Consider the following 24,453-nt stretch of genomic DNA (forward strand, 5'->3'; position numbering starts at 1 on the left):
CTCAGTTGCATTAAAGATGAGACAAGGGTTTTTGTGAGTGAGATGAGGTTGTAGAGGCCGTCAGACAACAATTTTCAAAGATCCACATAGTTCCAAATCAATTAGGATTTTTTTAAAGTATCTACTCTTACATACTCCAACAACTATCGTCCTAAATATTTTATCTCATTCAAAAAAAATACCCCATACATGGTAATGAGATTTAAACAAAAAATACTATTTGTAAAGATGATTAGTTCAGTTCCATTAAAATTGTTTACTGGCAGAAATTTAAAAAATATTAATGAAGACTTATTAAAATAATTAATATTCTTAGACCCACTTTTACGATAGAAAAATCCTTAATAATGTGTCAAAATTAAGATTCAAATTTTAAATTTCTTAATTATCGATTAGAAGATCTAATGCACCCCTTAGTAAACATCCAAATATAAAGTTTTGATAGGGTCGTAAACAATTAATCATTTTTTATCTTTTGGGAAAAATGATTATCATTTTAAAAGGTCACATTTTTTTAAAATAAAATAGTCAACATAGCTCTCTACTATATTTATATAATAAAAAATATTATACATAAACACAATTTTATATTAAAAAAACTCTTAATCAATTTAGTTTACAATTTTTAAACTTGTTTAGAAATGTGGAAATCCATTTATAATAATTCAAGTTTAATAATTTTGATCAAATTAATAATTTCTTTAATATAAAAAATTCTAAGTATAATATTTTTGATAAATTCGAAACAATTTATTTTAATACGTTATAGCAATTATTTTGTAGTTGTTATAATAATAATTGATATTTTTAAAATAAAAATATATTGAGATATTATTTTATTTTGTTTTTAAAAATACAATCTTTTTATAATTCTAATAATTAAGATTATTTTTTTGCTTTTTAATTTTTACCTTTTTTTTTCAATCCTCTATTTTACAAAGGTCAAAAAAAAAAAAGATTTTTTTTATTCCCATTCCTCTAAAATAATCTAATTTATTAATTAAAGAATTCATCCGTTATGCTCGCATATAATCCTAAAATTTTATGCGTCTAATCGGTGGATTTCATCTCCGCCTGTTTTTATTTCGACTCCCCAGGTCTTTCGCTCTAACTGCTCCCGCTCTCACTGCTCCCTTGTTTCCACTGCGATTAAATTGAAACCCCAATTCTTCTTTTCCTTCGTATCTTCGCCGTCGCCCTCCTCGCCCTTCCATTGTGCTTTTCCCTAATGGAGATGCGGCCATACGGGGGCGGGATCGGAGGGAAGCTTCGCCGGAAGCCGCTCCGTAAGGTGGCGAAAACGCCATACGACCGATCGCCGACCTCCGTCTCCAGCATCAGGGATCCCGAGGAGGGAAGCTGGCTGGGGAGGCTCGTCAATAGCGTGTCCAGACTCTTCTCCTCGGTGTTGCCCAAACGGCTTTCTGCGAGGCCGGTCCAGGGAGTTCCAGTTATAGGTTGGAGACCTGAATCTGTCTTCTTGGAATTTTCCCATTCCAGTTCTTGAGCCTGGGATTGCTTTTTTGGGGATTTTTTCCTAGGGTTTTGGCTCCCTTCTTTGTTTATTGTGAATTTATTAAAAAAAATCGTATTATTTTCTGATCGATTGGCGTGACCGTGGTTAGGGGTTTAACTAACATGTAGTCATTGGTGAATTACACACTTAAGTATGAGTCTCTCTCTCTCTTTTTTTCTTTTTTCTTTTGTGTGTCTAAATGCGTATATTGAGCTTCAATCTTTGGAGATTAGCTTGCTTCTCTGCAGCCGGATGCCTTGTTTACTTATTTTTTGATTCCATGAGTTCAGTTGATTGCTTTACCTTAGTATCTTCCTTGATGACAATCAATCTTGAAATTCCCTCTAGCTTAATTATTGAGAATTTGCTTATGAAGTTAATTTGTTATTTAGTTCATATAGTAATGCAAATCCATTTGTTTAAAGATGCACGGTTTGTTTAGGCAACTATTGATTATCTATGCGGATATTATCATATGTTTGTCTTCAAAGCTAACTATTTTTTGTCAACATGGTATAAATTTCATTGTTTGCTTTGGACTCGGTGCAACCTTTTGAAAAGTTTCAGGAAGCCATTATGGTTATATTTTGCCTGCATATTTCATTTTTTTTTGTTTCTCAAAGTAATGTTTTTCTTCAAAATAATATGGTTCTTTACCATGTTTAGGTGTCGAGAAGCTTTTAGATGTTTATGTACATCCACATAGTTTGAGATGCAAACTATTATGCCTTGTCTGTATCAACTATGACCCCTGTATTAAATTTAGCATGAATATTGTCTTGGTCCAATGTCAAATGCCTATCAATTTATTGACTACATAAATAGATTACCCATTCCTGTCAGCAAGGGAGTTAAGCTTTTCATGCAATATGTGGTCATAGCGTTGACAACTTATTTACGTTGGTGGATAAATTGGAAGTAAGAGGAGATAAATAGTATAAAAGGGTAGTCCGATACATGAAGCTCCCGTTAATGTGGGTCCTGGGGAAGGGTCAACTACATTAGGTCTGTTGCACACAGTCTTATCTTGCATTGCAAGAGGCTGCTTTCGTGACTCGAACCCGTGACCATAAGGTCACACGGAGCAACTTTACCATTGTGCTTTGTGGTCAAATGAAGCAATTTTAACGAAGCAATTTTACCGTTGCGCTAAGGCTCCTCTCAAGATAAATAGGATAAGGAAAAAAAATGATATTTCATTTTTTGGTTCCTTATATTTTTTTTGCCCTCTTCTCTTGTGTTCTTCTTAACAAGCTTTGAATGCCTTAAGGATCCCCAACTAGAAGTTGACAAGTGTTATTTTGTGAGATTCCACTGCATGGCTCAGATGTGTGTGCAAAGTGCAAACCTCAATACCTTATACAATTTCTCTACATCACCACAATGACTTATATGCTTGCTTGAGATACTAGGCACAAGCAATCTGTGAGTAGGTTCTCAAAAACAGATTTGGAGTGAATGCATGGACCATTACTCATGAGGGCCATTTTTGAAATTTTACGTTGGTAATTCCAAGGTGCTAGTATTGTTGAATGCTCGATTTTGGAAACTCGTCGAGTCTCTCTATAAGTACAATATGAGAAAATTGTTTTCAACAAAGTCCTGCAAGTGAGCAACTTAGTACAATGTTGCATGCTATTATTTCAAATCTAGTTTTCTTGGTGGCAATTGGGCACCTTTGATGTTACAACCCATGATTGGGCAATTTCCTTACCATGACCTCTGTCACTCAAACTCGTTGTTACTCCCTGCCTTACTGATGTCAACACTACACGATACTAGTATGGGTATAAAAACGAGCTTATGAGTTGAAATTGTTGAGGAAGAAACAAAAAGTGGGAGAAAGAAGAAGACACAAACGAGGAAACTTAACTCCTTGCAGGTAGCTAGCATCGCACTGGGGAGAAGCTTTGTAAGCAGGCTCGTGTCTTAGGCAAATTTGTGCAAGAAAGAGAGTCTAGTTGCAACTTCGCTTATGGTGGGTGGTGTTGTTGCACAGGCCAGGAAGGGCAAGAAGGGCGAGGAATGAGAATCATGAAATATGATGAAGAAGGTTAGTGTAAAATTAAGGTTATACAATATACAATATAAGATATATTTTAATTTATAATTGATATTATATAATATTTTGAATCATAATATAACATAATATTTCTTATGACTGATAACTTATAATAAAAAGTCTTATGTTATATGATGTAACACTAATATAGCACAACTTAAATTATATCTTATAAAGGGCAGCCCGGTGCTGCTTTTTGCAAGAGGCTGTTTCCAGGATTCGAACCCGTAACCTTTTGGTCACATGGCAACAACATTGTCGTTGCGCCAAGGCTCCCCTTCTTAAATTATATCTTATAACTTAAATATAACTTATATAACTTAAATTTGTGTATATAAGTTATATATTTTATAACTTAAATTATAGTTTTATTACAAAATTAAATATTTATTTATTTATTGTTAATATATTGAATTATAATACATACATATATGTATATATCTCATCTTTTAATTCATTCATTAAGAAATTATTAAATATATTTAGTTAATATATTTGTTTTAGCTATATTATTGTCTTATCCTTGTACCCCTATCATAAATTTGGACTCTTTATTGACGACTCCTTGTGACTCAAGTCTCAACTTTGAGAAAATCATATGTTTTATGTTTAGATCCATACCTGTGTGTTTAATGTTTGTATCTGAGTTCAAGTAATATAGACCATGATAGTGTTACTGTGCTCTGAGGTTACAAATAGTATATGTGGCTGAAGATCCCATGCAGTCACTATTATTTTGCATGTTAAGGCTTACATCAACGTTGCAATTGTGAGACCAAGTCTTAATTTTTTGCCCATTAGTTCCCTCCAATTACACATGAAAACTTCTTCAGCACTATCTATTTTGGAGAGAAAGTTGAGGAAGAATTGAAAGGCAGGGGAAAACAAAACATCCTAGCTTTCTTCCCAAATCTTTGTCATGAAATTGGAAATAAACTCCACTTCTTTCTCTCCTCTTGTAAATTTACTATCTTCCCATCACTTCCCTCTTTTACATGTTGGTTGACCATGCTTTGCTATCATCACTCAATGATCTTCTGCCACATATGGTCTGTCTGCCATTGCTGCATGTGTCCATTCAGTGGGTGTTTTGACCCATGGTGACTGAAGGGAGCAGCAAGAGGAAAATGACAAAGGTAAAATCACCGTTCGTCAATTTCAAAATTTCTTCCTTCCTGTTTTTTTTTTTGAGCAAACAACGTTCCTCCCTTTCTAAATTATCTATCTTATTTTATCTTTCTCCCTTAGGTTTTTTCCTCTTGAGTACCATATCCTACTAATCTCCGTGATTCTCTAGGACCTCTTGTCTCTCTGTGCTTTTTGATAAGTTGGAATCATTGACATCTACACTCTAGTTAATATTGTTTAAGCTGCTGTATTTTTTTGCTACCTTTTTCTTGCAGTACACTATACCTATTGCCTTTACAATTTGAAGAGGTTCAATTCAATAATTAACTATCTCATTGTCATCCAACTGATAGATTGTTAAAGTTGTGGGTTATAATTACTTTTGATTCTAGTTCAAGTTTCTTAATTGGTACATAATTAATCAAGTTGAGTGAGCTCTAGTTGTAAACCAGTCAGCCTTGAGCCTTTCATGGACTTGGTGAAAATTCCATTTGATTGTAATTGAAGCTTTGCAGTTCTAACATAATCAGTCAAGTTGAGTGTGCTTTACTTGTAAATAAGCCAGTCTCGAGTTTACATGAGCTTGGTGAAACTTAGATAAGTCAAATTTAAACATGAATTTATAATTGAATCACATTCTAGCTTGATAATAGTTGAAGCTGAACCTGAACAAAGGAAAGCTTGAATTGCTCCGTTTGTATATTATTCAGCCCAAGTCCTATGTTCTATAAATTTGGCTAGGGCTGTCATAACTTCTTTTCAAACATTAGAAGGGTGCGCTGATTTTCTTGTAACACAATTTTAAGAGTTTTGTTTCCATAAAACACGGGTGGTATCCTTTGGCTGATTTTTTATTGGGGAGTTTATATCTTGTATGATGCATTTAGAAAACAGGTTTTTCATTGCTACTTGTGGCAGTTTGTGAACGTCTCACTTGCACTAAAGCTTTACCAGTTTCTTGATAGGATTGGTTGCTTCATTGACCTTTTTCAGTAGTTAAAATTGAAAACGAGTCTTTCCTTAGGTGTGATTGTTTCCACAAAATATTTATTTCAATTAATAGTCATATATAACCTTTGGATTGCATATGCAGGTGGGACCTCTTTGTCTCAATCTGCACAAGTTACTGGAGCAATTTCTCATGTATGTAGCAAAAAGTCTAGTTTTCAACTGAATGCTTTCCCAAGTTCACAAGGTTCTTATGTTACAACCATTAGATAAGAAATATTTTAGTAATTAGAAATGCAAACTTATTAAATAACAATGATGATAATTGTTTACTTCTTTATAATAAATTCATTGACTAAGTGATTTTTTTTTTGTTGCTATGACTAAGAATTGTTTTATGTTAAATTCACTGAATTTCTGAAGATTTTTCTTCATTGAAGTAGCTTATGATAATGGAATGAGACTAATTTTGTGGTATTAAGTTGATCATAAACAACACTAAACAAAGTGTCGCTGATTGAGGCCCATGTATGCAATAGCATCATTTTGAGCTTTTCTCATGCTAAGGCCTCCATCCTTGGATTACACATGAATTGTCCTCTTTTTCAGTTTGTTACAAGTAAATACCAATGAGTTTTGACACTTTTTTTTTTTAACAATTAGTACACAAGCAAAATGCCTAGTGTAATCTTTATTTTTTTATGGAACTTTATTAGAGAAAAAAACAAGTCTTAAAGTGCTCAACATATGGTAATCATGATTATTTGAGGACTTAGGAGGAGTCAACATTAGGAAGATTTGAGTTTCGGGAGAGAACACAAGGATTGTTAATTGGTTTGCACGTGAGCAAGGTTGATTACAAATTCAGATGTGTAACAGATAATGCATTGGTTTTGATTAAACCAGTGTAGCTCATTTGCTTTGTTGAGGACTTTCTGTACATGGATAATATATAGGAGGCTATTTGTATATCTTTCATCCCATACAACATACATCGTTGTGCAAGCTAGGTTCTCCTATTGACGCTCCTATTTGAGGCATCACATCACCGACCCACACTTTAGCGTCATCACCCTTCTTGGCATTTGTGGATGAAAAGTGTCAACATCTCCATCCACTTTGATGCTTCATTGTCCTTCAGTGTCGATTGCATCATTGTGGCAACCACACGTAGGTGATGCTAGGAATTAATTTGAATTTGAATTTGAATTTTTGAGTCTCGATTGATTTTGGTAATTGCCCAATTTAGGTGTCAAAGTTTTATATCTTTGGCAATTTACCATACGACACACTTATAAAAATACTCAATATGCACACGTAACTTCCATATTTACCTAAGAGACTTTTTTTATTGAAATATCCTCCCTCTTATTACATCTGTTATTCCAACTTGAACTGGACCAAACCGAAAAAAATCTCACCTTGGGAAAAAAAAACTTCAGTAGCTCGCGACTATCTAGACTGCAAGCATTCTCAGCCGCGAGTGTGCTGCCAAGCGGTCGTGAAATCATGGCAAGCCTGTCATGATTCTGCGATCAGACAACAAGCATTCGTGGTGGACACAATTTTGCAACTTGTGGCGATTCAATTTATTGAATCTGGTAAAGTTACAAAGGAGATTTGCCCCGCCAATCCATTGATCACAGCCAAATCTTGTGGCAATTCAACATCGATCATCTTGGTAAAAGCGTATGCTCTTTCAAATTTTACTTTTGCTTATTTAGATGGTAAATTTAAATTTCTTACACTAATAAGTTTTTCTCACAACTTCATATGTTTCATCCATTCATAAAAAAGCTCAAAATCTCTATCATAATTTCTAACTTATTTATTTGTAATTCACCCAAATAATATCATCATTAATTTTATTTATCATCTACATATTTTTGCATTGTGATTATGCATTATGTTTATTGCATTACTTTATAATCCTTGTTAGTTGATATGATATTGTCCTAGTTTAGGTGTCAAGGTTTACGATTGTTTATTTATTAAGAGTATCTTTTGATGTGGTAGTAGTTTAATCGGGGATGTTTTATTTTTCAATTATTGTTTTTTTTTATAAAAATGATATTCAAAAGATAAGTTCTAACTTACCCTAATATATCAAACTTATGAAAACTTAAATCAACTTTAAAATTTTGAAACTCTGGAACAAAACTAATTCTAAAATTAAGCCTGAAAATTTAGATACATCATTCTCCCCACCAAAGGAACTGGAGTACTTAACTCCATTCTAGGTAAGTTGTTAATATCTTTCTTCGGATGTTGTTTCTAACTTTGTTGAACATTTTTTTTTTCATTATCTTCCCTTGGCCTTACTGAGTATTGATTTTCTTTCTATCTTATTTTGATTCCTGAAGAATTGAGTTAACATATAATGATCGAGGCTTATTTCTAATTTAATATGTGAACTTTTTAATAATCATTATAATTTCTTTCAGCCTTTGCATTTGATACCATTTGATATAACACTAGAATTAATAAAACTTGCAGAGAGCTTTCATATCAAAACTAATACCACATATGGGGATAACTATTTCATACAAAGAAAAATTTCACACAAAGAAATCTCACAATTAAGAAGAGGTTTATTAAAATCGAAAAGTTAACTTAGAAGAGGGTATATAGGGTCTTTTTTATAAAACAACTCAAGATCCTAGTCTTCTCAATTAATTTTTAAGATGATAAAGCCTTACCATATGCAGCTTAAAACTAACTCTAAACTTATGCTCTAAATTTTAAACTTCCTCTCTAGGAGGGGAAAAACACTATGGAGGACCTGATGCAAGTAATTATTGGGGGTTTTGTTTGATTTGATTTGACTCAAATTGCTTGGAAATTGGAATGTAGCACATCCTCAAAATTTTTTAGGCTTGTATATGCGGATTGCATAGACTACTTGACCTTGTCTATGAAGAAACAATAATTTGGGACCACGTATGCTATATTCAATGTAGTTTTACCAATTATATACTTTTGATCATCTCCTGCATTACTTTTTAAAACACTAAGTTTACAATTTGGTAGTACTTGGTCTCTGGTAAACAGGAGTAAGATAATCACATTTGAGTGGTAGTATTGTTTTGAGCATATGGCATAGTTCACAAATTAGTAATATTATCTTCAATCAGAATCCTCTTGTCAGCAAATTTCTAAAGTTCTTTTACTTGAATCTTCACTGGCATTATTGGGAAGATATAAAATGTGCAATTATTGTTGCCATAAGCCTATAAATTAAATTTTTGGACTAATTTTAATGGTTGACGTGTGGGATATTATCATGTCGGGATGCGCAATGCATAGTCAGAAATTGTCCAATAAGTAAGATGTTTGATGAATTTGTGAACAATTTAATACTCATACCAAACTGCAACCTCATGTGCTCCTTAAGTCCTACCAAGTGTCAAGGTAGGACTATTGGGGTTGGTCTATGATGCTTTATTTCTCCAAGTCAGATTGTTTCTGTGATTTGGAACCTGGTGCGTCACATAGTGGTATTTTTACCCAATCTCGATGCATGGATTTGAAAGGATACTAATAAAAAGACATGACACTGTATATGATGAACCTGATGTTTATAACTCGATAATTCAGTAACACATTTCAAGGTCCTTATTTGTGAATACTTGTTTGCCATGCAGGAGCTCTCAGGTGAACTACCAGAAAATAAAATCAACAACCAAAACATTGCAGCAAATAATCCTGCGGACAATATAATTTTGGAATTTGAACAATTTATTAAGCAGAAAAGCTTCACAAGGCAAGTACCTTACGCCGTTCTTCTCCTTGAAATTCATTGTCATCTGGAACACCTCAATACTAGAGTTATTAGTAAGGTTGAGCTTCTTGGATTCCTTCATTCTGTATCAACACAGTTTTTATCCTTCTGATTATAAAGTTGCTATGGTTGTAGAGAGGAAGATTCTTTTGGTTGCCATTTCACATCATCCTTTAATTACAACTTAAGAGGCTTCTTTGTTAATTCTTGTATCTTTAATCCTAATCTTCATAACTTTGTGTGGGAATGTTCTTCACCAGCTACCTATGCATGCATCTAGTAGAGTTGATTTCCATGTCATCCACTGGATCAGTTACCTGCATTTTTTCCCCTTACATCTACGTGCCCTTGTCATGTTTTCCTATTATTTGACTTCAGTTTGGAAGAATGAACCAGACTCAAGAAATTGATCATATGCATCTAAAGCTTTTGTTTGGCTATTTAAGTGTTGTTTTTTTTTAACTCCTTTTATTCCTAATACCAATCCTTTTTGTCTTTTAACAGAGCTCAATGCGAGCATTTGATAAGTATACTGCAGTCAAGAATTGTTGATTCAGATTCGATGAAATCTGGAGCAAGTGGCATGAAAAATGATGACGTAGTTGTTCCTCTGCGAGCAACAATATCTCACCAGGAATCTGTGAGTTCTTTAGCTATCTTATTCTTCAAAAAAACATTACCATTCATTTCATCTGATTTCAGTGATAACTCATATATTTCTTTGGATTTAGTATATACTCCTGTGAAAATAGATAATGCCAGGAATAACCTAACGTTGTCCAGAGAATTGACCTGCAATCTCCTCTATGTTATCCTTTATCTTCCTAACATTGCTTGTACATTTTATAGATTCCTGATGATCATACTGTTCCATCAGTCGAACTTGCAAGAGAATATATGCGCTTCAAGATCCCAAATGCATCTCCTTTGCATCAAAATTTGCAGAACCATATGTTTCATGAGAATAAACAAGTGCAAAGTAATTCAAATTCAGCAAAAAAGTTCAGCCTTAATGGTCAAAAGCCTCCCATTCTATCTCATGTATCTGCTGAGATTCCTGAAAATAACTATTTCACTCCAGGATCTGTTCGAACATCTGGAATCTATAAAATGCCAGGGTCTTCTTATGTTAAGGTTTGTGATGCTCCTGCCTGCATAATGTGTCTGGATATAGAGAAATGATTTATTTTTTTCATATGAAATCCCCTCTCCTGAATATTTCTGGGGATTATTGTTCTCTGCTAATTTAGTTTTTCTGCCATTTAGGGTGAGGGATCTTCCAAAGATGGTTATGTTGGGTCCTTGTCTCTTAAGACATCAGGCACCAATCAAAATGTGGGACAGGTAATTTACTGGTCTTAAGTCTGTTACTTTTTGTTTTGTGATGATGTGTATTGTTGTAACTAAGGCCATTGCTACCGTGTAGCCTTATATCCAATTTAATGCCGTGTTAGATCCATCTAACTGACCCTAAATTGTTAGGCTAAACAGTCTATTTGTTGCTGTTGAATGATGATGATGGTATATTCATGATAAATATCTAAAAAACATTTAGCTTTTCACATTGTTCTACATTAATTCTCTGGTAGGTAGGATTGCTAAAGCACTTTGCCAGGTCCTTTATCTCACCTAATTATCAATTATTCAACAAAGTTAAACAATTCACATTTTAGATATTGTATAAAGTAGCTAATTTTGTGAAAAAGTAGGCTATAATAAAGTTTAAAACTTATGGAAATTTCCATGTCATTTAAAGCTAAGAACTGAAAAAAAATGATATCCACAGGATTTCTAAAATTAGAAAGAAAAACAAAAAAAATCTGCGATTTAGGTTATATTAGATGTTTGGAAGACAAAGGTGTAGATGAAACAATCAAGAGAAATAAATGTTGCAGATTATTTAATAGCACTTTATGAAACATCTAACTTTGCAGATTAAAAATTATGGCAAGTCTATGAATGATAGTTCTGATATTAGATCAAATGGTTTTGAAGAAACTTTAGGGAACAAATAAATTGTTTTTTATATGAATAAAGCTGAAGTCAATGCTTCTTAATGGTAAAGTGATTAAATTGCTAAGTCACACTATGAAATTTTTTGAATATCTTTTATTATTAGTCTGGTCCATGACAAATTAACCTGGTCATGGCCGGTTTCAAGCCTGGATAAAAGAGGATGGTTGCATTAGATTGCCAGCCGACGTTAAACTAAGGTAAATATTCAATAAATGAATCCATTAAACTTTGTGCTAATGCTAGGTTGTTCTCGGAAAGGAACGCATTGTAGGGACCGTTATATCTTCAGAAGTCAGGTGTAATCTTAAATATGCAAGAGTTCGTGTTGCAGGCGTATCGGCAACGACCTCTACATTTCCATGAAAACTTGGGTGTAATGTTAAATAGGCAAGAATTTTCACACCATAGGTTGGATAAGAACAAATATTATAGGAAAGTTAATAGTCTAAGATTTAGAACATTGAATATAGGAACCCTCACTGATAAAGTAATGGAGGTAGTAGATACAATTATTAAGAGAAAAATTAGTATTTTGTGTATGCAAGAGACAAAATGGGTAGGCGAGAAGATAAAAATGATAGAGAACTCGGGTTTTAAGTTATGATACAAACAAAAAATGGAGTGAGTATTGTTATATATAATTCGTTAAAAGATGACGTTGTAAGAGTAGTTACAGAGGGGATAGAATTATAACTATAGTTGGTGAACGAAACTATGAACGTAATTAGCATATATGCATCTCAAGTAGGATTATATGAAAATACCAAATCAAGGTTTTGGGATGACCTAGATGAAGTATTACAAAACACTCCGTAAAATAAAATAATTTTAATAGGAGGCGATCTAATTGAGTATGTTGGAGTGAAAAATGAGGAATATGAGAGGGTGCATGAGGGTTATGGGTTTGGAACAAGAATGAAGAAGGGAAAACTATATTGAATTTTTTAATAGCATATGACCTTGTACTAGCTAATACATTTTTTAAGAAAAGAGAAGAACACTTCATCACGTTCAAAAGTAAGAATGATAAATCGCAAATTGACTTTCTTATGGTTAGGAAGAGGGATAGAAAGATTTGTAAAGATGGCAAGATCATCCATAGAGAAAGCATAACTATCCAATATAAGTTAGTAGTGTTGGATATTCGTCTCAAACATAATCTCAGTAAAAGAAAAATATACACAATTCTTAGAATTAAGTGTTGGAAGTTAAAAATTGGGAAGCAAAGCATATTTAAGGAGAAGGTAGAAGTACAAACATTAGGTGAAATATACGGTGATTCTAATACGATATAGGATAAAATAGTATCAAAGTTGAAAATAGTAGTTAAGATTGTACTCGATGAGTCAAAGGGGCATGCACCACCAACTAAGGAATCTTGGTGGTGGAATGAGAAAGTATAGAAGAAAGTGAAGGAAAAACGAATTATATCTTTGTAAAACAAGAAATTTTTTAAAAAATATACAATAGCCAAGAAAGAGGCTAAGAAAGTTGTGAATGAAGCAAAAAAATGAAACTTTTGAACGGTTATATCGACAATTGGATTAAAAAAAGGGGAAAGAGACATTTATATAACAACTAAAGTGAGAAAAAGGAAGACAAGAGATCTTATTCAAATAATATGTATTAAAAATGAATACAATAGGGTACCAGTAAATGATGGAGAAATAAAGAACGGTGGTAGAGTATTTTCATCACCTTTTAATGAATGTTTAGGTGACCAACTTAACTTAGATAATTTAAGTAGGTCAAATGAGTATACAAATTTAAATTTTTATCGCAAAATTCAAATTTCAGAAGTAGAACAAATTTTAAATGGAATGCAAAATAAACAAGTAACTAGATATTCCTATAGAGGTATGGAAGTGCATAGGGAAATAAGGTATTGAATGGCTTACAAAATTATTTAACATGATATTGAAAATTAAAAAAACCTAATCAATGGAGGATAAGTATTCTAATTCCCTTATATAAAAATAAGGTAGATCTACAAAATTATACAAACTATAGGGGGATTATACTGAGTCATACCATGAAACTTTGGAAAAGAGTCATAGCAAAAAGATTAAGGAGAGCACAGTGATCGAAATTAATTTAGGTTCATGCCCAGATGGCCAACAATAAAAACTATGCATCTTTTTAGACAATTAATTGAAAAGTATCATGAGCAAAATCAAGATCTACATATGATATTCATTGACTTAGAAAAAGAGTCCCAAGAGAAATTATATGGAAAATTCTAGAAAAGAGAGGTGTTAGCGTAACATATATTGAACTAATTAAGGATATGCATAAGGATGTAATGACCAAAGTGAAGAGGGTTACATTAGCTCTAAGTCTTTATCTTTTTACACTAATCATGGACTATGGACGAACTTACGGGATAGAGTACCGTGGTGCGTGTTGTTTGTCGAACTTACGGGACACATTAAAGATAGAGTACTGTGGTGCATGTTGTTTGCCGATAATATTGTTTTGTATGAAAATATGATATTAGAGTTCGAGCTTGAAAAATATATTTGATTCAGATTCGATTCAAAGCTTGAAAATACAAATGATTTTTGGCTTGAGTTTGGTTGGAGTGGTTTGAACCTTGATTTGAGCAGAATCAAACTATAGCTCGAAATGACCTAAATTTAAGTTCAGCTTCAGTTATTCGAACCTTAATTTGAGTATATTTAAATTGAAATTGTGTAAAAATAAACAAAATCTGGTTTGAATTCAGTTCACGAGTGACTTGTGAGCAATTGAATAAAATATTGTGGGTTTGAATATGACTCGAAAAAATTATTGAACATGTTCGTGTTCGGTTTGAATTCAGTAATTTCGAATACTAATCAAATATTCTTTGAGCTCGCTCGGAAAGCTTGCGAACAGGCTCGATTCCTTTGCACCTCTAGTTTTGCGAGACACTATTAATGCATTATTTATATCGATATAGATATTTTGGATTAAAATAATAACATAAAATAATAAAACATATATAATCATTAATATTTGATATTGCAATTTTTTATTATTGAAAAATTTACGTACTTAGCAAAAAATATCTTTTCCCATTTGGTTGTCTCACCTTCCATTGATTATATCATCATAACATTAATAATTGTTTGACAATATAAGTACATTTTGATTTCCATGAATTAAGTAGTAGACATTGCCCATTTATGGTTTCTTGTCGATAGCAACCTTGCAAACAATATTATGCAAGAGCACTATTTCTATAAGAATCTCTAGAATGTAGTCCTAAAATTAACATATAGAATAAATTTTAGTGTCTCGTTGCCCTTAGTGGTGCTAAAGTATTGTGATACTTTCCTATCCTCACAAGTGAATATGACCTTCAAGCTGTCATTTTTTTTAGATGACTTTAACATAAGAAAGTGAGTTGTAAACCTAATTACTCCGGATTATGGAATCTTTTTGTCAATAATCATTAGTTTATAAATCCAATGATAATTCTAGTAGAACTTTGTTAATGGTTATGCTTTTTTCACTATTCTTTTCAGTATACCAAAATTATCAATATTTGTCATCATCAAATCAATATACATGTTGCATATGATATCCAGAAGACCAGAACCATATTGGATGTTGTTGGTCCTACAACTCTTTGATCTTGTTAAAGCTGGCATCTTTGTTTAAGGCCAACCACACTCTATACTCTATATATATCTTTTGAACTGCATTATCTATTAAGCTATTTATGTAAGATGTAATATAATATTTTGCAATTGCATCAATAAATCAATGAAATATCTCTTTCTATTGTAGTATACTAGAAAGTTAATACTCATCCACATTGGTTCTATCCAACTATCATGTTGTAGAAAGTTGGGAGGGGTGACCTGTCAAAAAATTGGATTGGGGTTTAGTGGTGTTGCTTTGGCACTCACATTATGAAGAGACTGCCCTGCATTCGAGAGGGAAGGGAGCGTTAGAGAGATGGGTTAGGTTATGAGCTATGGGGTAAAGTTATTCAGAGTAGAACTTATATAGTTGTATATAATTTACAAATGCAAAGATTAAAGACAAGTGTTCTCAACTGACAAAAGAATGATTAGCCTTGACCAACCCACAACCTAGAGACTCAATCAACCTAGATATTGATATTTTTTAGGTTTAGTTTCGCATGGTGTGTTTCTTGAAATTTTTGAGTGGATAAAGATTAGACCTTTGACTTTAATATTCAAAATTGATGAAAATAAATATACGATTAGATAGTTAAAATAGAAATCCATGAAGAATGATGCTCAAAATCCTACTAATTTGGAGGGTAGACCCAAAAAGAACTTCAAATATGTTCCTGATTGGGTCTGTCTTTTCTTATGAAAAATCTGTTAAGGTTAGGTTTTTGTTTTTTTTCCCCAATTCCAAAAAGCTTTGGCTTGTTTTGGATTTATATCAAATTCTAAGACTTTTACTCTCCTTTCCATCACTAGACTCTAGTGTTAATGCGATTCAAGATTGCTTCTATTGGATATTAGTCTTCAAAATAACTTGTACAAGAAATCTCTTTAACCTAATTAACTAGCAACTTTTAATTTGTCTAGCTTGAGCCTGTACATGTTAAAACTTTCCTATCTACATTTTCACCATATTATGAAAGATTGATAATGGCTTCTACACTACTACAATCCGGGGTGTAAACGAGCCGAGCCTAGTTGTGTTCAAGTTTGTTTATTTACTTATTGAACTTGTTTATTAAAAATCCTATCGAGATCGAGTTATTTTATTGAGCTCAACTAACAAGATTAGTGCTCTTATAAATTAGGTTAAACATTTATTTAAATTTGTTCATGAAATTTTCATGAACTTTATTTATGAACATTAACGAGCCAAGCTTACTAGTGTTGAAGCTTGTTTATTTTATATAATTTTGTTATTATTGAAGTAATATAAATGAGCTTTATCGACTCAAACACCAAGCTTATTCACTAATGTCCCGTACATTTGCAACCCTAGCTACAGGAAAGGACATATATTGTGTCTTGTAACTTGGGACACTTGTTGTGCTTTTTTTATTATTATTTTGTTTTTATTAGGATTGCATGAGCAGAATGTTAGTTCATTAAATTTTGTATATAATGTGTGATCACTTAAAAGTTCAAACGATCTCCTTCTCTGTAGGTGTTGAAACGAAGAAATTCAACATTGTACGATAAATTTCGATCAACTTGTCCCATACGAAGAGTTCGTCAAAAGCTCGGTCTGAATTCTTCAAAAAGAATCATCCATTCAGTTCTTCCTGGAAATGTTGAGCTTTGTACCTCAACTGTATTCAAAAAAGATTTTCAAGATAATCCATCACCAAATCAAAGGCTTAATTGTTTAGATGGACATGAGGAAAGTATTTTTAAGAAAAGATCCAGCTGTGATATTGCCCCAGCTTTAGCTCAATCAACTAAGATGGAAAACCAAATCTTCCAACACCTACATGAGTTAGCACCTTCACCAAAGAGAAAATCACTAGATAATCCCCTTGATGTAACAATTGCTGATGGTATTCATTCATTTTCAAAATGCCAGGCTCTCAGCCTCTCACTGATCTTCTCTTACAATTCAAAAGCATATAAACCTACTTTTGTTTGTCTTATTGCAGGCTTTATCTATTCTTTATCTCATAATCAAGAAGGGGTTGGAGTGCTTGAGGAGGACGCATCAACTTCTTCAGGAGTCAAATCTATAAATGCAACCAATGATATTAATTTAGTACCTGGTGCTGCTACCATACACGGTAATAATGCTGTTGATGCTGGAATCTCAAATTGCAAAGCAATTTCTGGGAATCACAAGCCATCTTTTCAGAAAAGAGAATCTGAGGTATTGCAGTTCTTCTGTCATGGCTGAAAATGTTGTAGTGTGTTTCCGTATCTAATTGGTGTTTTTTAATCCTTCCATTTGTATTTAAGGTTTTTTCATCATTTTGTTGTTCAGGATAAAGTGATGGATCCTTCATCTCAACTCAAGCATGAAGATGAGTCGAATATTTCTCAGCATAAAGCTATCCCATCAACAAGAACTGAGGGATCTCCTCCAACTGTGCTTGCAAACTTTCCTTCAACATCTGTATTCTCTAAGGCATCTGATCTGAAGCCTTCCATTGATTCTGTTGCCAAGTATAGCAAGGGTTTTACTTTTCCCTCTATGCCTTCTTCCTTAACTTCTCAACCACCGCCAACACCTACTATGCCAAGACCTTTAGTTCAGAAGCTTGTGACACAAAAAGAACATGGTATGACTCCTTCATTTACCTCAGCCTCCATGGGAGCTAAAAGAGCTTTATTTTCTTTACCTACGACAAAGGACAATTCTCACGCTTCTATGCTAGAAAATGGCACAAGGTATTGGACTATTTATGTTTTTTGGTTATGTAATTATTGCTAGTGGCAAATTGTAATTGTTAATTCTTTGAACAATATATAGGTTTCTATCCCCAAATGCCTTCCTTTATTCCCTTTTTTGTTTCTTAAAGAAAGTGAAGCAAGCAAATGGTTGGGCATTAAGGCCTAATGGACTAAATTCTTAGTATCGATCAGTAAAGTCAGGGAAGTACTTGTATAGACAAGATATGCACAAGTTAATTTGCTAAATTTTTTGCCTTTGTTTCATGTACTGTGTATTTATAAGCTAAAATATTTTTTGGTGTTTCTCACTATGGAGGCTTTTCTTGTGGTTTCACTGAATTTGTCTTTACCCATCGTCTGCTATTCTACTTGTGGCAGTTTATGAAATGATTGATAGCACAACTTTCTTTGCTGCCAGGTTAAGCAATAATTCAACGTCATATGTAGCAGGAATATTTTCCACCATTCCTACACTCGACTTTGGATCTACATCCTTGATCATTTCTTCCGCTTTGGCATCTCAACCATTGAATGTAGTCAATGATACAAATTTGGAAGGAAAGCCTCACAATGAATCACCTGTGAATTCAAATAGTTCCAGTCATGATAACACTACACTTTTTAATTTTGGAAGCAAATCCTCTGCATCAGCTGCTGTGTCTCAGTTTCCAGGCACTGACAGTGGCTCTGTTTTAGCAGCAACTAGTCTTCCCAATTCTGCAGTCGGTTCTACTGCTGCATCAAGTCTGCCTCCAGATAGTAGAAACCCATCTTCACTAGCTGCAAAAACATTATCAGATGGAAGCAATAATCTTAATTTCATTTCATCCAAGTCTAATAAGTTAGATTCATTGTATCCGGACAACAGTGCCAACAGCTTGTCTAGTGTTAATGTTACTGGATTTGGTGGAACTCGTGCAACTCAAGTTGAAAGTCCAACCTCACAAAATTCTACCTCAGCAAGTCTGTTCCAATTAACATATGGGAACAAAGTTAACAGTGGATTTGATATGGCAACATCCACAGGCCCAAGCATTGGAAACAGTTCTGCTGCTGTATCAAGTCTGTTTCCTAGTGCTCGAGGGAGCCAATCTGCTTTTTCACCTACTTTATTAGGTGCAAGTGACCATAAGTTTAATTTCAGTTCAACAAAATTTGATAATCTAGCCTTATCGGATCTGCACAATGGTGGCAAAACCTCTCCTCTTGCTACTTCCCCTGGGTTTGCTGGAACTCTTTCAACTCAAGTTGAAAGTGGAAGCTATGACAGTTTAGCGAGTCAAGTCCAGTCAACATCTGGACACAGAGCTGATGGTTGTGCTGTTTCTGCAGCACCCAGTATTTCAAGCTTTGCAATCACTTCATCTCTTGCATCAAGTCTGTTTCTGCATGCTAGTGGAAGCCAACTAACTGTTGCACCTACAACAATATCTGGTGCAAGCAACAACCTTTTCAGTTTTATTTCTAAACCCAGAGACACTGGCTCTTCGATTCTGGATAACACCCAACAGTCCCTCCCAGGTGTTATTGTTACTGGATTTAGTCGAACTCCTCCAACTCAAGTTCAAAGTGGAACCTCACTTATTTCTAGTAGCTTGACGAGTCAGCCACAGTCGTTCATCCCCTCTTCAACTATGGGAATGGACATTTCTTCCTCATCGAGTTTGGGCAGCTCATTTTTTGGAACAGTTTGCAATCCTTTCATCTCAAGTTCATCTTTTCCCATGGATGCTGTTTTTTCCAGTCCCTGTACTGCTGCTGCTGCTACTACCTTTCCTTTGGCAACGATCTCTAATTTGTTTGGTTTGAATTCTAAACCGCCAACGTTGCCTACTTCTGGTCTTTTTGTTTCTAGTGCATCTTCTCAAAATTCTGGATTTCCATTTTCCACACCATTTATATTTAATTCGTCTTCCAATTTGGCATCTTCTTTTAGTTCTGCTGCTAGTACTTCATCAGTCTTTTCTAGACATCCCACATTTGGCTTGCAGAATTCAGCAGCTGGTACCAGCACAGCTGGGGGCAATGAGATGAGTATTGAGGAAACTGGAGACAATAACCAGTTAGCGGATAGTATGTTTCAACATTTGGGCCAGCCAGGAACTTCACCAGCTGGACCAGTGTTCAGTGTGCCGGCAGTTCAACCTGCTTCACCAGTCTTTCAGTTTGCTGGTCAACAGAACTTCCCGTCTCCAGTTCCTCCAAAATTTCAACCATCTGGCAGTGTGGAGTTCCCTCAAGGAGGAAGCTTTGCCTTTGGCAGTGGTGGTGGTGGTGTTGACAAATCCAGCCGCCGAATAATAAGGGTTAGAAAAGACAAGATGCGGAAAAAATAGCATAGAAACACCAAGATGCAGCTGAATGGCTTGGTCTGAGCAGGTCTTGTTTTTGCTCTCTTGTGCAGGTGGTGAAAGGGCAAGAGGCAAGATTTTTGTGATGCCTTGAGCATTGCTGGAAATCAGATCGTTGCTAACTTGCCTTGGCACTTTTATGTCTTGGATTTACGTCCAAATTTTGGTCCATTCCTGAGGAACACCATTGCGAACAAATTCTTGTACTGGTCTGCTTTGTGTGTAAAATAGATTTTTTTTCCCTCTTTTTTTTTATGCTGAATCTAATTAATTGTGACAAAGTAGGGTGCCTACCATTCTTTTCACGGCGGGTCAGAAAGTGTCAAACAAGACATGATGTCCGGAACGATATTGCGAGATGATTGCTCTAATGCCAAAAAACAAAAGAATGGGCATGTGTCCCAGAGGCTGTGTTTCCTTCAGTGGAATGGCACAAACTGGAGGCGAAGAACTACGAAAAAAAAGTGATTTTGCTGTTTGCTTGACCCATGAGCACAAAGAAAGCAGGAGAATTTGCTGTTTGCTTGACACGAACACAAAGAAGGCATAAAGAATCGGGTTCTCCTTCCTGTCGAAGAGAGGGAGGGAGTACCACTCTCATCTTGAGCTTCTAGGTAAACAAATTGTTGCATTGTAAGTTGTTTAAACTGAACCTAAATCTTAGGTGAAACTGCGACAATTGTAACAGCTTAAAACATCTTCAAACGATACAATGCATTTTGATAATTGATCTTAGCTCCTCCAAATTGAGGTGAAGATATTCTTTTTGTATGACTTTTTGGAGAAATCTTTCTCAATTCCTTGATAATATCATGAAGTTTAGAAACTTACCTCAGGAAGTTTTGAATGTAAATCCTGAGCGGGTTCTTTAGATTATACTATTTGATATTGAACACTCTTTCAAGGTTAGTCCAGTAGTAGTTTATTGAATTGACCACTTGATTGCCTCTGGATTCTTTGACCTGAATGAAAGGAACACTACTCATTTCTTTGTTAAGGAACGCTACGCATTCTTGGACTGAATGAAAGGAATACTACTATTTATTTTTCAAAGAATGATCATGACTATTACTTGTTTATTATACAATACAAATGCATAAAACAAATAGGTGATGTTTACCTGAAAATTGCTTGCCTGATAAACAAGATTTTTGACACATCCAATTCACATTGTTTACCTAATTGTGTTACGCAAAGTTTATTGACAAAATAATAGATAAAAAATGTTGTTTATTTATAAAGAACATGAGTGAAAAGAAAGGTCAAGAGATTAAAATACCGGTTCCACATTTTTTTGTAAGGCCTAAAGCATATTTTCGCAATGCAATAAAAGTTTTGCTTTCTTATTGCAAGATTATATATAATTTTTAGATAATTATATAAATTAATGAGTTGCCTATCCTTCCCAGGTCTATATTCACTTATAAAAAATAATAGCAACTTGCCTAGTCAAACAAAATTATTTCCAGTAGGAAGATGCATGGGCACAGCCTACAACTTTGTAGGCTGAGCTCGCCACACCCCAAAGGGCAAAGGCCATTGTCTGAAATGCAATATATCCATTAAATAATACGATGTGACTTCTGATGTTTGTTTTTTCCCACAACCAATGCATGTGAAATCACGTTCGGCATTCACCTGTCTCTTCACATAAGCCTCGACCTTGACTGTCAAATAACAAGTAGAACAATAAATTTCATAAGATGAATCAGTTTAGCATCCAAGTTAGCCCCTTTCCATGTCAGGCACATCTGATGCTACATGTCCTTTTAAAACACCAAGCCAAGTGAATTAGAAGAAGATAAAATACAGTAATGGCTTGGATGCTTTTGAAACATGGTCAAAAGGGACATACCTTCTTCCAGTTCTGCCCTCCTCTGCGCCACCACCACCACCACCATCAATGTCGCTGCTGAACAACGTAGTCCACGGATTAAACACCTGAAGCTACTGCTATGATCACGACCACAACCAAGCGGGCAATGAGTGTGGCATGATTCAATCTCAAAGTGTTGGAAATCGACTTCATTGTCTCGTTGTTTGTCTCTGGGCCACTGTTGCTGATGGAGCTGGCAGTGGTCAGACATGGCGGAGCTTGCGAGTAGAATGGGAGAAGAGGGTTCCGGTGGCTGGGTGGGTCCATGCACAGCCCTAGGTTGTCCCTCACATCCAGTCTCCCCCCGAGCCTGCTCACGAACTGGTCGGAGAAAGCAAGCTCCCCGGTGAGGAGGTTTTGACTGAGGTTGAGTTGATCGAGGTTGGGAATTGTCTCTAACGAACAAGGAATTTTGCCACTGAGCCTGTTCCTGTCCAAGGACAGGGTCGTGAGGTTGCCGAGAGCAGCAAGAAATGGCGGCACGGGGCCTGAGAGCCCGCAGCCTGAGAGGTCGAGCACCATCAAGCTCTTGATTGCCCCAAGAAAACGAGGGATGGCTGTGCCGATCGGGTTGCTCTCGGCGAGGAAGTACTGGACTTGCCTCAAACCTGATAATCCATCCGGCAGAGGCCCTGCCAAGGAGTTGCGGCTCAAATCCAGCAAGACAAGACTCTCCAACCTGCCTGCCTCGGCTGGGATCCTCCCTGAGATGTTGTTGCAGCTCAGGTCGAGCTTCTGGAGCCGCCGCAGCTGACCGATTGAAGGAGGGATCTCGCCTCGCAGCCCGTTCCAGCTCAGGTCCAAGATGGTCAAGCTCGAAAGGCCGCCAATCTCCGCGGGGATGGAGCCGGCGAGATCGTTGTAGCTGAGGTCGAGTTGCTCTAATCTCGCAAGCGACCCGAGCTCCCTCGGGATGTCTCCACGGAGGCCATTCTGCGAGAGGCAGAGGACCCTGAGGCGGCGGAGGGAGCCCAGGGAGGGAGGGATGGTCCCGGCGAGGCCGGCGTTGGACTTGATCACCAGCTGCTCCAATGACGAGGCGTTGGTGAAGAGGGAGGGAGGCAGGGGCACCGACTCGTCGTCAGCGGAGAGGAAGCAGCCGAGCAAAGAGAGGCTCTTGAGGTAAGGCAGGCGGAGGATCGCCGGCGAGAGTCGTGCTGAGCTCTTGCACGGCGGCGAGGCAACATCCGGCCCGATGTGGAGCTTCGTGACATGGAGATAAGGATCCTGCACCATCTCGCACTGGACTCCAAGCCACGGAGTGTCAGTGCACGGGTGGGGATGGAGCTGAGCCCAGCCGGAGTCCTGCAGCAGGGCACCCATCACCTCGAACAAAGCCAAGAGCTCACCGGTCTCCATTCCAGCTCCTCCTTCTCCATCATCCACGGCGTGAACCATGACGAGCATGCAACAGCAACATGCGAAAAGCTTAGCAAGGCAAGAAGAAGCCATGGATTTGTAAGGCGAGGGAAAAGAGATCTAGCTTTATGAGTTCGATTAGAGAGAATGGAATCGACTTATTTAATGGCCTCCAACAGCTCGGAAAAGCTGGTGGCAAGTCATTGTTCCGCTAATCTGTCTGGCTTCTTGTCTGAGGGGAGAAGCCACGAACTGTCTTGCTTACTCGAATCCATCGCCATCATCGTATATCATCAAGATCTTTCTTTTCAGCTCCTTTTTCTCAGCGTGCATCTCCAATTATATTGCCTTAATCCTCGAGCGAGCTACAGGGCATGCCGTTGGCTGCGTGGGAGGTTGATTCCATAATCCATCCATGTCCAGAAATGGCGATCCTTCGTACGATGCTGGAGACGAGCTAAGACGCTTTTTTTTTTGCTCTCTCTGTTTTACATCTCGCTCAAAGATCAAAAAACAGACTGCGGGCGGATGTGACGCCGACAGACGTGGAGAAATAGCGACGACTGAGGACTGTGCAGTGCAAATGGACAGAATCTGGACTAGATTCCACGATACAGTTGTGTCGTGGAGGTTTACTGCTCAGCAGGATGTCGCGGGCAACATTTCTGAAGCCGTACGTACGTGTACAACGATCGATATACCTGAGCAAATTTCTGAAAGGTCTCCAAAATTCAAATGGAAAAGTCAAGACAAGCCATTCAACTTATTTTTTATTATAAAAATATTTTTATTTCAGTGTCTATTCGATAGTCTCTCGAGCATCGACGGAAGTAGAAGTTCTGTATCGAAAGGAAGCTTGATTATGTGGCCTGTTGAATTATTAGTTGCAGATATATCATTAGTAACTAATTTACTGTATTTATTCACTTGTTGTGGTTGCATCATCAGAGAAGAGAGCCCGTGACTAACGTAATTGAGTTGGTATCCAAATGATAGATTTGTATCGATGGATAAGAATTCGAGTTGTGACTATAACATTGCACTTTTTACGGATTAGGATATTTGTTAT

The 24,453-nt window shown here is 36.0% G+C and overlaps 2 protein-coding genes across 8 annotated transcripts; one reads left to right on the top strand and one right to left on the bottom strand.

Annotated features, from left to right (window-relative positions):
• The first annotated feature begins 1,072 nt into the window (after positions 1 to 1,072).
• On the top strand, positions 1,073 to 20,134 carry LOC122047083 (nuclear pore complex protein NUP1-like). 5 transcript variants are annotated; one of them, XM_042608123.1, is made up of 11 exons: positions 1,073 to 1,457; positions 5,800 to 5,849; positions 9,299 to 9,417; positions 9,940 to 10,075; positions 10,285 to 10,569; positions 10,702 to 10,779; positions 16,582 to 16,954; positions 17,054 to 17,274; positions 17,389 to 17,795; positions 18,217 to 19,601; positions 19,790 to 20,115. In XM_042608123.1, exons 1-11 carry the CDS (start codon positions 1,229 to 1,231, stop codon positions 19,825 to 19,827), a joined length of 3,321 nt encoding a protein of 1,106 aa, XP_042464057.1. In that variant the 5' UTR covers positions 1,073 to 1,228; the 3' UTR covers positions 19,828 to 20,115. The 5 variants fall into 5 exon arrangements, with proteins under 5 accessions (XP_042464057.1, XP_042464054.1, XP_042464053.1 ...); XM_042608120.1 differs by having other exon boundaries at positions 5,800 to 5,901; positions 18,217 to 20,134; XM_042608119.1 differs by having other exon boundaries at positions 18,217 to 20,134.
• On the bottom strand, positions 20,089 to 23,922 carry LOC122047085 (receptor like protein 29-like). 3 transcript variants are annotated; one of them, XM_042608127.1, is made up of 3 exons: positions 22,005 to 23,904; positions 20,981 to 21,111; positions 20,089 to 20,759 (listed from the first exon to the last, which is right to left on the bottom strand). In XM_042608127.1, exon 1 carries the CDS (start codon positions 23,475 to 23,477, stop codon positions 22,083 to 22,085), a length of 1,395 nt encoding a protein of 464 aa, XP_042464061.1. In that variant the 5' UTR covers positions 23,478 to 23,904; the 3' UTR covers positions 20,089 to 20,759; positions 20,981 to 21,111; positions 22,005 to 22,082. The 3 variants fall into 3 exon arrangements, with proteins under 3 accessions (XP_042464061.1, XP_042464058.1, XP_042464059.1); XM_042608124.1 differs by having other exon boundaries at positions 20,089 to 21,111; positions 22,005 to 23,922; XM_042608125.1 differs by lacking the exons at positions 20,089 to 20,759; positions 20,981 to 21,111 and adding an exon at positions 21,689 to 21,816.
• Positions 23,923 to 24,453: the final 531 nt, after the last annotated feature.

Source organism: Zingiber officinale, chromosome 2B (assembly GCF_018446385.1).
Source record: "Zingiber officinale cultivar Zhangliang chromosome 2B, Zo_v1.1, whole genome shotgun sequence".
Classification (NCBI taxonomy): domain Eukaryota; kingdom Viridiplantae; phylum Streptophyta; class Magnoliopsida; order Zingiberales; family Zingiberaceae; genus Zingiber; species Zingiber officinale.